The following is a 14304-nucleotide window of genomic DNA, read 5'->3' as shown; positions in this document are numbered from 1 at the left end:
ACACCTACTCTGGTTAAGTGTTAGTTAGCACAAGCATGTGCTAATATAACCAAAGAAACTATCACTATTTACTTGCATGAACTGTTAATCAACATGCAGTATATATAGCCTTGACGTTTTGCAGCCTATTCTCAAACTATCCACAGGTTCTACTCTTCACCACGATGGTAACCCTAAAAACTTCAGCATCATAGAAACACATTTAAATACCGAAATAACAGAACATTAAACAATAAAACATCTTCCCCAGTATTAATCTTGTGCAAAAACACACAAAATAAAACTCAATTTCAACATTTATTCTCCCTTACAAAGTGTGACACAAAGCATGCTGGGAACTTGAAATCTGTTTAATGTTGAATGGACTCTTTTGATAACGTCAGTTACGCCGGTAACATCGTCAATGAAGTGACACGGATGACGTCACTTTATATCACTCAGTAAACTTAAAAATAATAATTAAGGTATAAGGGTTTACTCAAAAATGTTGAGCTACACAAAACTTAAAACAATTACATTTTCTGAATGAGGAGTTTAAGTTCCATCAATGATTTAAGAGACTTTAATTGCAGCATACTCAATATTTATAAGTTAGTCGTACTGTTTGGGTTTACAGTGTGCTACATTAGAATTGCCATAGTAACAGAACGATTTGATGTTTTTTGGCTTTTCTACATGTAAAAACACTAAGGAAAGCAAGTTTGAAGGGTTGACGAGAACAATTAAGATATTTTTGATGAAATCCGATGGCTCAGTGAGGCCTCTATAGCCAGGAAGATAATTTACACTTTCAATGCCCAGAAAGGTACTAAAAACATATTTAAAATAGTTCAGTGGTTCAACCTTAATGTTATAAAGCAACTAGAATACTTTTTATGCGCCAAAAAAAACAAAATAACGACTTTTCAACAATGTCTAGTGATGGACGATTTCAAAACACTGCTTCAAAGCTTTTGTTTCGAATCAGTGATTCGGAGTGCCAAAGTCACATGATTTCAGCAGTTTGACACATGATCCAAAACGCTGATTCAAAACAAATGATTCAAAGCAATGTTTTGAAATCGGCCATCACTAGATTTTGTTGAAAAGTCGTTATTTTGGGGGGGGGGGGGGGGGGTCGCTTTATAATATTAAGGTAGAGCCACTGTACTCAAATTAACTGTTTTCTTATTTTCTTCTTATTTTCTTATGTTTTATTTTTATTTTTGGGTGAATTAACACTTTAATAATGTAACTGATTAAACCTACTACCTATCACTCAATAAAATAACCAATCAAATAATCAAATTGCTGAGTGTTTTTGAAAGTTTTGTGTTCTGTTTGGTTTAAGATGACCTTTGCAGGTATGACTCTCACAGCTTGTCTGTTTGTGAATTATCAGGACTTGCACACAGCCACTGCAAATCTGTTCAGCTTCTAGGAATTTGAATTCGGTTGTCGTGTGTTGAAATAAATATATATAAAAAACAGCATGTCAGAGTCTATCCGCTAACCGTGGCCCACAATCTCTGATTCCCCTCCGTGGCCATAGGAAAGTGAGTATTTACAATGGCAACAATCAAACTTCAGTTACATTTAAATGATTCCAATGAAGAAATGTATCGACTTCTTTCAGCTTGTTGAACACATTATTTTTATTTGGACATTTCTAGCGTGTGATGGCTGAGGAAGCAGCAGCAAGCACCCATCATGTGATACTGTTTTCATGGTAACCAGATATATTGTGAACATAATTCTGCAAAACTACAGTGAAAACAGCAAATTATCATGCAATGAACTAAAATAGCTTCTGTTTCTTTTCACACACAATCATCTCTAGTCTTTATAGAGAATGGTTCAAAAATGAGAAATTATCCAAGGAGCAGCAGTTCTGTGGGTGAAAGCGTCTTGTTGATGCCAGAGGTCAGAGGAGAATGACCAGACTGGTTCGAGCTGATAGAAAGGCAACAGTAACTCAATAACCACATGTTAAAGCAGATGTATGCAGAAGGGCATCTCTGAATACATATACGTCAAACCTTGAAGCAGATGGGCTACAGCAGCAGAAGACACACCAATGCTACTCCTGTCATCCAAGAACAGGGATCTGAGGCTACAATTTGCACGGGTTCACCAAAATTGGTCAATAGAGGACTGGAAAAACGTTGCCTGGTCTGATGAGTCTCGATTTCTGCTGCGACATTCAGATGGTAGGGGCAGAATTTGGCGTAAACAGCTTGAAAGCATGGATCTATCAATCCTTGTATCAACAGTTCAGGCTGGTGGGGGATATTTTCTTGTCACACTTTGAGCCCCTTAATACCAAATGGCCATTGTTTAAATTCTCATGGCTACTTCCAGCAGGATAACGCGCCATGTCACAAATCATCTCAAACTGGTTTCTTGAACATGACACGAGTTCACTATTCTCAAATGGCCTCCACAGTCACCAGATCTCAATCCAATAAAGCACCTTTGGGATTTGGTGGAAAGGGAGATTCGCATCATGGATGTGCAGCTGACAAATCTGCATATGCTATCGTGTCAATATGGACCACAATCTCTAAAGGAATGTTTACAGCACCTTGCTGAATCTAAGCTTCGAAGAACTAAGGCAGTTCGGAAGGCAAAAGAGGGTCGAACCCAGTACCAGCAAGGTGTACCTAATAAAGTGGCTGGTGAGTGTATTTACAAGTATAAAAACTCATTCACTTTGAACAGTTGTTTTATAAAGAACCCCCTTTTCACATTTCCCGGGTTTTCAGAAGCAGAAGTCGTTATAAACTTCTATAGTGGTAAATGGAAACTGCAAGAAATATGTATTTTGTATTCCCATTTGCTCCAATAGCAAAAGAGGGGGAAAAAATATTGACAGATTGATTGACCTTGGACAGAAGAGAAAAAGATTTAGCAGCCGTTTAGCAGCCACATAGCAGGCTTAACTAGTTTTTCTGAAATTTAATGCCAAGGTAATATAACTCAAAGTACAGTAAATGTACATTAATTTTTAAAAAATTGAAAAATAGAAAAAAATATATATTTTTCTAAATATAAATTGTTAAAATATTTTCTTTGTATTTTGTAAGAAGTAGTCTTCTCAAAACTACATTACATTTCTTATTACTATTACAAAATGTGGCACATTTAATAATTTCTGATCAGCTGAATTAAAAATTTAAGATTTTTTAATAATAAAATTTCAGGAAATAGTATTTATTTATTTATTTGAATTGAATTCCCGAAGTTAACATTGATTTTTCCAGGCACAAAAAACAAAAAACAAACAAAAAAAAAAAAACTGTAAAACCCCTGGTTTGGAACTTTTTCCCCCCTGTTTAACACCTGGGATGTGAAAAAAAAAACCCATTGTGAGCTTTAAGCATGTTCAGATTGCATGCAGCTGGGGTGCTGATAGTCATTAGCACTAAACTCAATGCACGTTGCTCTGTACCTGGAAAAGTCGAGAGCATTCAGTAACCATATGGGACAGTCCTTGTGTTGCAGCCAGGTTCTCACTTAGATCCCTCTGGTCCGGCCTCCCCAAGCTGTATTTCCGTTGTCGAGATCTGTGTCCAAAAGCAGAAAATGGCACAAATTTAAGATATTGTTTACAAAGAGCTCAGTAAAACAGCTTTGCAGCCAACCAAATGAGTAACACTCCCTCCTATAGGCTTTAGTGGGGACCCAGAGGGAAAAGGGGTATTAATATGATAAGACACTGGTGTTCTCATGTTTTGTTTTGTTTTTTTGTCAAGAAAATTTGAATTGAGAGATGGGATTGCTGACACAAAGCCTGCATTTTATTTCACAACACATTTAGTCAATTTGCTTCTTTTCTAGTGGTTCTTCTTATAGCAGCACGCTTAATCTAAGCATGGAAATGTTATCTGCCGTGCCAATGCATAGCAGCGCATCCACAGCTCAGCAGGAGGGCAAAGAGAGCTTGTTGGCTCTGAGGCATCTGGCTTGCAGCAATAGGGGGAGTTTCTTCAATTGCCTTCAAGTCAGCCTCTTGGATGCATTTGCCCAGGCAGGACTGTGACGTAACTGCCTCACTTTCCTCTTTACCCTCAAAACACTCCAGAAAACAAACTAGTGTCCATAGCATTACTATACTTCAGAGCCAAAAGTATTACATAACTTGTTGTGGAACATATGCCAAACATTCATTAGTCCTTATCTTCTCAAAAATAAAGTTTGAAGGGACCAGATTTGGAAATATTAATCCCAATTTCCTGTAGAATCTGTCTTTCAGACGCTCTTCCAGCGTTTCATTAACCAGCTGAACTGTATTACAGATACAATATCTCCCTTATCTGTGAAATTAAAGCCAGATGTTGAACTGCGCTGTTACATAAGCTGTGCTCACACAAAACTGACCCAACCATTGTGGCGTACAAAATGGTAAAAAAGATTTTTTGTATTGATGTAATCTTTATTGTGAAATATGACAAGCCTTAAATAAAAACTGGAGCTGGTTACAATAAAAAAAATTGATTGGATGTCCAGAACAAAAGTATGGGCACCAATGCAATATTATATTAACAATATAAAATGTTAGGTAACTGTTACAATGCAACTGATTATAGTTTTGATGGCTTAGACCTACCTCATGCTGGTTCTGTCTCTTTTGAAAGAGTTGAGGTGGAACAGAGAGGGCGCCAAGCACACAGCGATGTTGGTTGGGGTCATCTGGTTCTCCTCCACGCAGGCGACCACCTCTTGGAGGAAAAGGAGGAGGCTCTGAAGAGCCTCCCTGTTCTCATCAGGCAGGAGGTAGATGGCTGCTTGAACCCCCGCAAACTGCTGATCTTTTGGGAAGTCTGTAAGGTAATAATAAATGCAGAATAAAAAATAAATTGAAGAAGATGCTTTTCTTGGTCTCTAATTATAACTCTAATCAATCAAATAAACAATTGGTTACTCTTGATGTATGTAACTATAGTAGATTATGGAGTCAAATATTTTGCTTTGTTTCAACTTGAGCTAGCTTACATTGGTAGATGTGCAGGAAGCTTTCGCACAGTTTACTGGAGAAGATGGGTTCAGGCAGGTCTCTGAAATACTGTTTCACCATGTCAGCCACATCAAAAGCCGACTGATTTTCAAAGGACACACCATCGGGGTCAGCCTCGACCATGTCCCTTAAATTTTGAATGCGGGATTTAACCCCAGACTTTCGGAAGAGCCCAACCTGTCGAGTTCAATGAGATATTTGTTGGCGAAGGGGTAAAACTGTTATATACCGAAATGATGCAGTTTATTCTACTGTAACTATCATATAATATGCATGGATAGAAACTTAGTCGATAACACGTCAGTCATAAATCACATTTATACACTGTAAACCGGAATAAGTTGGCTAAACTCAAAAAATTTTATGCAATCAAATGTCTCAATTTTTAAGTTAAAAAATTTAAAGATGGCAGATTTATATTTTGTACTCATACATTTGAATTGTTCTTAACTTGAAATATTTAAGTATGCTAACTCATACATTTAACTTAAAATGATCATGTAATCTCAATATAAACATTAATTAGTGTAAATTTAGGTAGCTATAGTACAGCAATATGAGGCATTTAAAATACTTGATCTCAAACCAAGCCGCATGCACCACTTGTCACCATGATGGTAACTCTCCAAAAATCCACATTAACAGAAACTCTTCTAAATTAGCATGACAAAACATTACTTCACTGATCATAAATCTACCACTTAACATTAATCTTGCACACACAGACACACACAAATATTATCTAACACTTAATTTTAGCATTTAATCTCCCTTTCGAGTGCCATGGGCAAAGCATGCTGGGAAATAGAAATCCCAGCCCAGATTCAGTTAAACTTTAAAAGAAATCATTTCATTAAACTCAAAACAATGAAACAGTTCAGTTTACTTAAAATATATCAGTTATGTGAACTTGAAAGAAAAAGAAAGTGCTAAATACTCATCAAAGCTGATTTGACTGAACTAATTTGTTTAATTTAATTTGTCCTACTCAAATCAATTAATTTTTTAGGGTTTACAGTGTAGAGTGCAGATATGGATTCAGCATGTCTAGACTCATGGGAAAAAACGTGACTCTACATACATTTATGCACAACCTGAATTTCAGGAAAAATTGTAAAAAGTGTCCACTAGTGGTTCTGAAGTAAGACATGCTTTCAGATCAGTAAAATGCACCTCTGGTAGACATTGAAACCTTGATTTTACACATTATTTAAAATTCCTTTTATGGATTATTTGTTAATGACGAGAATAATTCTGATGTAAAGCCATGTTTTCCCTTTAGCAAGAAAAACTGCTGTTTAATATAAGCCCCATTTTTTGATGATAATGCAAATTCAACTTTGTACATTTAGCTTTTATTGAAACAGCCTCTATTTTTGGTCGGTGACTGGATGGCATACCTGATCCAAGCACTCGGTCCTTAAGAACTCCATTGCTCTCAAAATGCTTGGTGGCAAAGGTTTCCCTGATTGCTGGACGCTCTGGATCAAAGGCACCTCAAACACCTTTCTGCTCTTATGTTCTGAGGGTTTAACCTTTCGGTAGACTTTTGGCACAGTCCTAAATTGGCAGAAGTGCAGAATGATGTATTTTTAGTGACTTGCATTATGCAACTACATTTGTCTGAGATAATGAAATGTTGTGCTAAATTGAAAGTAGAAGTAGCAGCGTATATTTAGCAGATCACATTAACCATATTAGTAGTGTTGTGAGGCTCTCATGCACATCAGCATCAGTGATAAATATTTGCATGTGTTGAACTGACATTTCATTTGTTTGTTGTATAAAGCTTCTTGTTATTTTCTCTGTCTGAGCTTGAGGAATCTAGTAGTAAAGAAATAAAGCAATTAGAATGGATGTAGTGGTTTTAATCTTTGAGTACATATTGGCCTGCTGGCGAAAGGCTTGTGATGAGTTTCGAACTGTCCCTTTCGTTTAGCAAAACCCATATTGATTTACATTCTGAAAGGCCTTTTTTCATTAGACAGTGAACTTGCTGCCATGACTATAGGCTGTGTAGTAGAGAAGATAACCTGACAGCAATTTAAGTCCTGCTTCTCATTATTTCTATATAAATCAGGTTCAGGGACCTTGAGATAAAACTTCAAAGCCAATTAAATTCGGTTTTGCCGGAGCCAACTAATACGACAAAAATTGGATTTTCAAAATTTCATACAATTTAGTTTCTCTTGATAGCGTTAGCCTCAATTACCCCTTTATTTCTCTTCTAGCCTAACTCTCCTCATCATCAAGCTAGGTTGTTCAATTAAAGACAATATCAGTATACACCCCTAGTGACCCAATGTGCTTGTTTAGATTCAAGAGGCTCTGCATTCTACACAAATTTGCATTAACCAGTCTCATATATTGTTTACTGTAGAAGAGAGAAAGAAATTTTGAATGAACAGCTTATCTGAAATCAAGTGAGCTGACTCGCAGTGAGGATGCTGAATACTCAAGCAAGCGATCAATGTGAATGCGGGGGTAGAGCGTTGTTTCTTTTGTAGTTAGCTCTATGGTTGTTAAAACAAATAGCCCAATTACTCCTCTCCCAAGAAGTCAATTATCCTCTCCTCTTCTGATTTTTTTTTTTTTTTTTTTTTTTTTGTCCAGTTAACTACACAAAACATGTTATTAATTGCTCCATGGGGAGCTTAGTTCTCAGATTTGGGTTAAATATGAAGCTAGCAAAAGGCAAATATTTTCTATGAGTGATCTGATCCTATTTCTTAAACATATTGAAATGTGTTTCGTGTGTGGTGACTTGTAGGGAGTGTCATCAATCACCAATAGATAAGAGTTTTCATTGTATTTCACTTAACCAGTTGTTTAAACGATTATGCCACCGAACAGAATGTATAAACCCACAGTTAATCCTGAATTGGACATCAATGGACTCAATTTCACAAAGAACAAATCTTGTTGTTAATCTATATCTCCCCATGCTATCACATGGCCGAATCTCAGTGTGAGAGTGTCTTCCAAAGTGGTAAAAAAGACAGAGCAAGCTATGGTGTGAGAGGGTTCACTTTCGTTTTCCCTCACTCATTTTGAACTCACTACTCTTGTCTATTTTGTCTGCTGAGAGATTTTCCAAGGTTGTTACTCAGCATAAATAATGAATGAAGCTCTAAACAGCAGGTCTCTCACTCTCTATTTCTTCCTCTCTCATTGTCTCAGTGTTTTTTAGGCAAGCTACTATTACCAGGTTGTATCTATCCCTCTTCTTACCAGTTCCAGCCTTGTTTGCTGAAGGGTGAGTGCTTGTCCATCAGAGCCGTGAGCCTGAGAAGGCTCAGTCTTTGCAGCATGGAGACATGTGGTGCTGATTTTGCCTGTATGCCTGTGCTGGGGTTACTCAGTGAAAGCATCTGTGCACTGGACCAGTGGGGCCTCTGAATTCTGAAATGTAGGAAATGAACCAACTTTTGTATAAATACGCTTTGTCAGTGCATGTTTAATGGTCTTGCAAGCATTTGCTTTTTATTGAATGAGGGAGACGTGTACACTAAATCCCTAGCGTGTAGCATGAATTCAATCAGACACTTCTTGTTCCAGCTGCCTTAACAAAATGGTAGTTTGTGTCTCTTACCGATCAGTATGCTCTGTAGGCCGAGCAGTGTGTGCAAATGCCGCTGGGTTCTTGTTGTACGTCTCCTCTAGGGCAGCTTCATCTGTCTCTTCTGGCTCTTTGATCTCAAGGTGGATGTCAGTCAGAGAGGAGGGTGAGGGAGAACCCGAGTGGGAAAAATCTGAATCCCCGTCCTCTGATAACTTATCTGTCCAAGAGGTTACCAACTGCTGCAGGCCACAAATGCGTTCCATTACACTGTCCAAAGCTGAGAAGACATCATCATCCAAAATCTGCACGTGATCTGGGACATTGTCATAAATACTGACGCGGTGATCACAAGTAGCCAGCGGGCTGCATGCTTGTTCCTGGTCCTTGGAGCTACTGCTTTTACATCGTCTACCTCGGTAACCATGGAAGCTTCCAGTCCTCCAGTTGACCGAAGTGTTGTCGATAGGCAAGAAGGCGCTGTTGTGGGAGAGCACAGTCGGGAACGTCCCTGGCTTGTGTCCGTGGGGAATTTCAAAGACGGGGTTGGTGTCAAGGTTGCGCTGGTTGTTCAAATGCTGCTCGTTGATTTGCTTCTGGCTGTCGTCTTGTTTGGGCAGCCCAGGGCGTTTGCAGTTGCTGCGCACCTTGGTCACAGGGCTTGGCGTGCTGACCGCACTGCTACTTTCAGACGGACTGCTACTGGATCCAGAGGGCGGTGAGCAAGATGCAGGACTTCCAGTCTTGTCTTGGAGCCTTGCTAAGTCTAGACATTGAAGATGCTTCAGCCTTTCCTCACCAAAACCTTCCTGGATAATTGGTCCACTTATGACAAGTCTGGCTTTCCCGCTTTGAGTGTGTGGCTGTAGCGGGCTTCCTCTTAGTCTGAGTTTCTCCATTTTCCGGAGAAGGCTTTTGCCTTTTTTTACTGGAGGCTTTTCAGCAAGGCACTCTTCACTACTCAAAGTGTGATGTTCATTGGGGGATGGAGGTCTGCTGGAAGAAGTGTCGGGAGATTGGGGCTTGTAGTTCGAGGAACATCTGGAGGAGCTACGACTTGTTTCAGGTTCCTCTGCTGTTTTGTTGGGAGCGCTTCCCCCATCGCTGTCAGCATTACTAGAGCTATGAGTGGAACAAAGCTCATGGCATTCACCGCTATCAGAAAGAGAGGCCTCACAGCTTCCAGATCTCCTCAAACTTGAAATGGGGCTGTTCAATGAGTGCAGTAGCTCCCCATCATCCACACGGATCCAACGCCTGCTCTTCCTGTCGAATGACCATTTTGGGCTGATTGCATAGAGGCCTTCTTCCTCCTCTTCATCTCTCTACATGAACAAAATGATGTGTTATACACAGCGAAGGATGGTGGGAAGGAAACTTTTCCCCAGGCTTTCTTTTGTTTATACACTGTGTTTACATGTATCATCTCCAGAGTCTTCTCTCAAACTCACCCTTCTTTTGGACCGGCTCAACTCCAGCTTCATCTCCACACACTTGTTTAAGGTACTTAATCTCCTGAAAGCAAAAGAAAACACTGATGTCAAACAGGAAGACAGCATGATGTTCCTCTCAAATTCCTCCCGCTGTGATTAGCATCTTATTCTACGTCAGCATAACATGAGCTCTTGCCACAAAGGGGTAAAAAGCTCTACCTGCAGAGAGAATCTAAGGCATCCTTATCCAGAAATTCATGATCACTCTTCACACAGTCTATGTCAATAGGGAAACGGCAATCTGGAAGGCAAACAAAGTAAATTGAATTGTAGTACAATAATATTTGCAGTTTATTAGGACACATGGTTAAAGTATACAATGAGAAATCATAAAAATAAATATTTACCGGTGAATAACTGTGCATACTGAGGAAAACCAGCTGCATGAAGCCAATCGCAAGCCTCCTTTGCTTCAATCTCTGCAAAGAGAATCAGTGCATATAAAGTATGTCATTTCTGGTTGTTTAGCTTTTATGAGGCTAACATAAGAGGCAAACTACTGTATTACCACTTAATTCAATTTATTTTTTAATTACCATTGAAAGTGGAGCATTTTTTTTTTTCAAAGCCATTTTATCCCACCCCAAGTTTATCAACCATCCTCTCATTTAATTAATTTCATGTGGATTAAAAGTGGAGGCTGGCTAATTTGCTGCTAATTGAATGTCTTTGGCTTTAACATGGTTGACCAAAAGAAGGCAGGCAGCAGGCACACGATTCCACTCTTGCTTGCTGCTTCTATTCCTCTGTCACTCATTTACTTTCACCTTTTTAGATTTTTTCCTAACATAACACTGCCAGGAACAGATGGTGGAAACAAATCCTTTCTTTGCACTGACTGGCAATCCATAAAAACCTTGCATAGGATTCTATCTTTCTCATAAGCGGGGAAGGGGTCGGTGGAAGACAGCTGGATCTGTGCTACAAAGAACAGATGGCTCAGATATGTAAACATAGGGACCAAGTTAATGCTGCCACTCCCTGACTCTCCACTCTCTGACGCAGGAGTGGCATGTAAAGGACTGTGCTGTGTGCAATGGCCTCATGTAGCTGCATTGCAGATGACATGCAGGTTAGCACTGTGGCTTGCAGTCAGCTTGCATTACTGTAGCTTATCTGGGCTGTTGAATTCTGGTCTGGATTAATGAGCATTGCAGATCAGAAGTTTCTCAGACAGTGGGTGTGAATTTGGAAGGAAACTTGTGGGAAATGTGTACATAGTCATTCTGCTAGCTGACGCAATAAATGCTACCTCTGCAAATTACCCTGTTCCAGCCATTTTTCGAGAACTCTAGCATGGGAATTATATAAGCGTGATCATATCACATGGCTCTCCACTGTTTAATAGAGCTGAGCAGGGAAAGGCACTTCCTTTTCCAAATACCTCAGGCGGCCCTACAGGAAGTTGTGCTTTTAGGGTTTGGATGCTGATAACAGATGTGGCTTGTGATTGTCCCCCACCCAACCCGCAGCTCTCTAGAAGACTACAAGCATCTGAATGGTCTGGGAGGGTCTTGGCTAATGGTGCTACGTGCCGTACAGGCTGTATGCTATGAATGATACAAAACGCTGTTAGATTGGTTGGCTGATACATCCCTTCCTCCTTGCAGGAGGCACACAGACACTGCAGGTTGAAGCCACCTAATAAAGTGCTACAGCAGGACCCCTGGGGCTTCAGCAACTGCCATAAACACCTACCTTCAGTGGAGCACTCAGAGAGTCGATTGACATAAGAAAGGAATCTATGGGACCCCTGAGGGGTGGAGAACATCATGTTTGGCTGACAGCTTGAACAGTTCTAAGCTTGAGAGTCTTGGCAGAGCTCAAGCAGAGCAACCTTTTAGCTTTTGAATAAGCTCAGAAATAAATTCAAGATATTTAAGAGAAACTTAAAATTTTGTGAAGGTTTCCAAAGTCTAGAGAAGCATATTTGTGTTAAGATTCAATATATTGTCTGCATGTTTGTGCTTATGTTTGATAATAATAGAATAGGTACAGTTCTATATGAAAAATAAAACTTTTAAATGTTGAAGCTTAAAATGGTATGTTTTTTTTTTTTTTTTTTTTTCTGTGTTAATAATTTTGTATTGTCATTTTTTACTGTTACAAAACCTTTATTCACATCCCAGATGATCACACTTCACTTTGCAATACACTAGTGGTTCATAGAGTTGGTACAATCCTGTAAAATTAAATGTGTGAAAGATAAGTGAGATTCATGGCTTAAATCTTTTGGTTTTTGACAGCAGTGCAAGTCAAACACCCCACAGGGAGAAGGTCTGCTGCTCCAACGTTCGTATGCATTTTATGTAAAATGTGGTTTTACCACACGTCTATTTACTTGCATTTTCACAGATATTATTAAATCATACTGATGTATTGATAGCATCTAATACATGTAAATCCTTTCCATATGAATTACTTTACAAATGTACAAATGAATCCAATGAGTATTTAATTCATGGAATTAATCAATTGATTCTATTGGTTGATTCTGTTGTGTTTTGACCAATGAGTGAACAATTACTTTCAGTTGCATTTATTAAACACTGTTGGCTCATTTACTTTGGAATTATAACATTTCATTCAGTTCTGTGTCTTCTGGTGCCAGCTCTATTCAAAGTATTACATATTTTTAAACAAAACTACAGTTTAAAATCTTAAAATTAATCAAATGTTTTCATTTTACCATTACTTATGTAATATTTATTTTGTTTGCCATGGGACATGGCAGTTTTCTAAATATGAACCCATAAAATACACAACAAACGCACCATAAATGATCATCAATTTTATTCTTGCACTATAATCCAAATCATCTAAACCATATGACTGCATTATTTGCAGAACTGAACCAAATTCAAATCTTTATTCAGCGATTTTCATCTACAACGAAGTAACGAATGTAAGACTGTGTGTCCATCAAAGTGTTTTTTCCCTGAGGCTAGCACATTTTCCCAGTTGTTTTCAATAGGAGCTCCACTTTTTTCAAATGGCAGCAGCCTGGCAAGGTGCTGTGCATTTTTTTCCCCGCTGAGCTCTCTGCATTTTTACCGGTCGTCGAGAGTTGAAGAATGTTCAACTTTGGGTAAAACGCAGCGTTCATCATTATCACTTTTTTCCCAAGCTGCCCAATCACAGTGGAGGAGGGGCGGGGCAAATTCCACACTGACCAACCGCCACATTCTGCTAGTACAATGATAACAAACAACCACAAACAAATCAGATACTAGTAAAAGTTCAGCAGCTATTCCGTATAATAGAACAGACAGCGTCTTAACTGAAAAACAAAAAACAAAAAACAAAACAAAAACAAACAAACAACAAAAAAAAAATGCGCCACCGAAGCGTTGTCAGGCGCCCATAGCAAGGTGTTTTGAGTTGGCTAAAAACACAATTTTTAAGGAAAGTGTATGAGTACCGATACTTTTTTTCTAGTACAAGCCGATACCGATGCCTATACATTTATTCATTTCTCTCTCTCTCTCTCTCTCTCTTTTTTTTTTTTTTTTTTTTTTTTTTTTTTTTGGTGATGTTGCAGTTTTCCAAGCACAACACAGTGAGACTAATGAATCTAGGCCAGCTTCTTTATTATTACTCTAATGAAAAAAGTAATAATTTTTATGTGCTCGTCACAAACTTAAAGAACAAAAATTTCAGTGTCCAATAACCTTCAAAGGGGCATAATTACCAATATATATAATTGTTGTTGTTATATAAAAAGAAATTTACAAACAATACAACAAATACTATAGAGATAAAAATTAAATAAACTTGTTCTTCAGATACAGTAGGTTTATTTACCATGCATACTTTTATTTAACATTTTGTTGTTTTATTAACATTAATGACAAATACAGCTATGGAAAAAATTAAGAGACCACTTAACATTGATTTTTGAACTTGGAGTGGTCTCTTAATTTTTTCCATAGCTGTATACTATGGTCCCATTAAGAAGGAATCCATGGATACTGACACATATCCTGTTTTTATCCAAATGTTTACGTCCACTTAAGCCATAACCGACTGTATTTACGTGAGATACTCCACACAATGGGCATTTTGACAACTCGAGTTTGACAACTTGAGAGCGCTCCTGGTCTGTGTCATTCAGAGCGATTCCGCCTATCCCGTCTTCACTAATCAATAACGAATTGTGATTGAAAGCATGCAGTTCAAAATGTGTGTGCTGTCATCATTAATTTTTAAGTATTTCCACACCTCTGAGGCTGACATTGTTTTCCGGTGTCTATGTG

At 38.5% G+C, this 14304-nt stretch overlaps 1 protein-coding gene across 2 annotated transcripts in view; it reads right to left on the bottom strand.

Moving 5' to 3' along the window:
• The window catches only part of si:dkeyp-23e4.3 (rho GTPase-activating protein 7), a 75732-nt gene that overhangs the window by 8834 nt on the left and 52594 nt on the right, over window positions 1–14304 (bottom strand). For both annotated transcript variants that reach the window (XM_067376323.1, XM_067376325.1), the window contains exons 2-10: window positions 10396–10467; window positions 10208–10289; window positions 10007–10070; window positions 8589–9880; window positions 8228–8398; window positions 6397–6556; window positions 4975–5173; window positions 4589–4802; window positions 3431–3545 (exon numbers count right to left, since the gene is read on the bottom strand). In XM_067376323.1, the coding sequence (XP_067232424.1) occupies window positions 3431–3545; window positions 4589–4802; window positions 4975–5173; window positions 6397–6556; window positions 8228–8398; window positions 8589–9880; window positions 10007–10070; window positions 10208–10289; window positions 10396–10467 (2369 nt within the window). The remainder of the gene's footprint in view (window positions 1–3430; window positions 3546–4588; window positions 4803–4974; window positions 5174–6396; window positions 6557–8227; window positions 8399–8588; window positions 9881–10006; window positions 10071–10207; window positions 10290–10395; window positions 10468–14304) is intronic.

The sequence above is a fragment of the Chanodichthys erythropterus genome, chromosome 22 (assembly GCF_024489055.1).
Source record: "Chanodichthys erythropterus isolate Z2021 chromosome 22, ASM2448905v1, whole genome shotgun sequence".
Classification (NCBI taxonomy): Eukaryota; Metazoa; Chordata; class Actinopteri; order Cypriniformes; family Xenocyprididae; genus Chanodichthys; species Chanodichthys erythropterus.
Note: the sequence above shows the minus strand (reverse complement) of the source record. Positions and strands in the feature narration are given on the sequence as shown.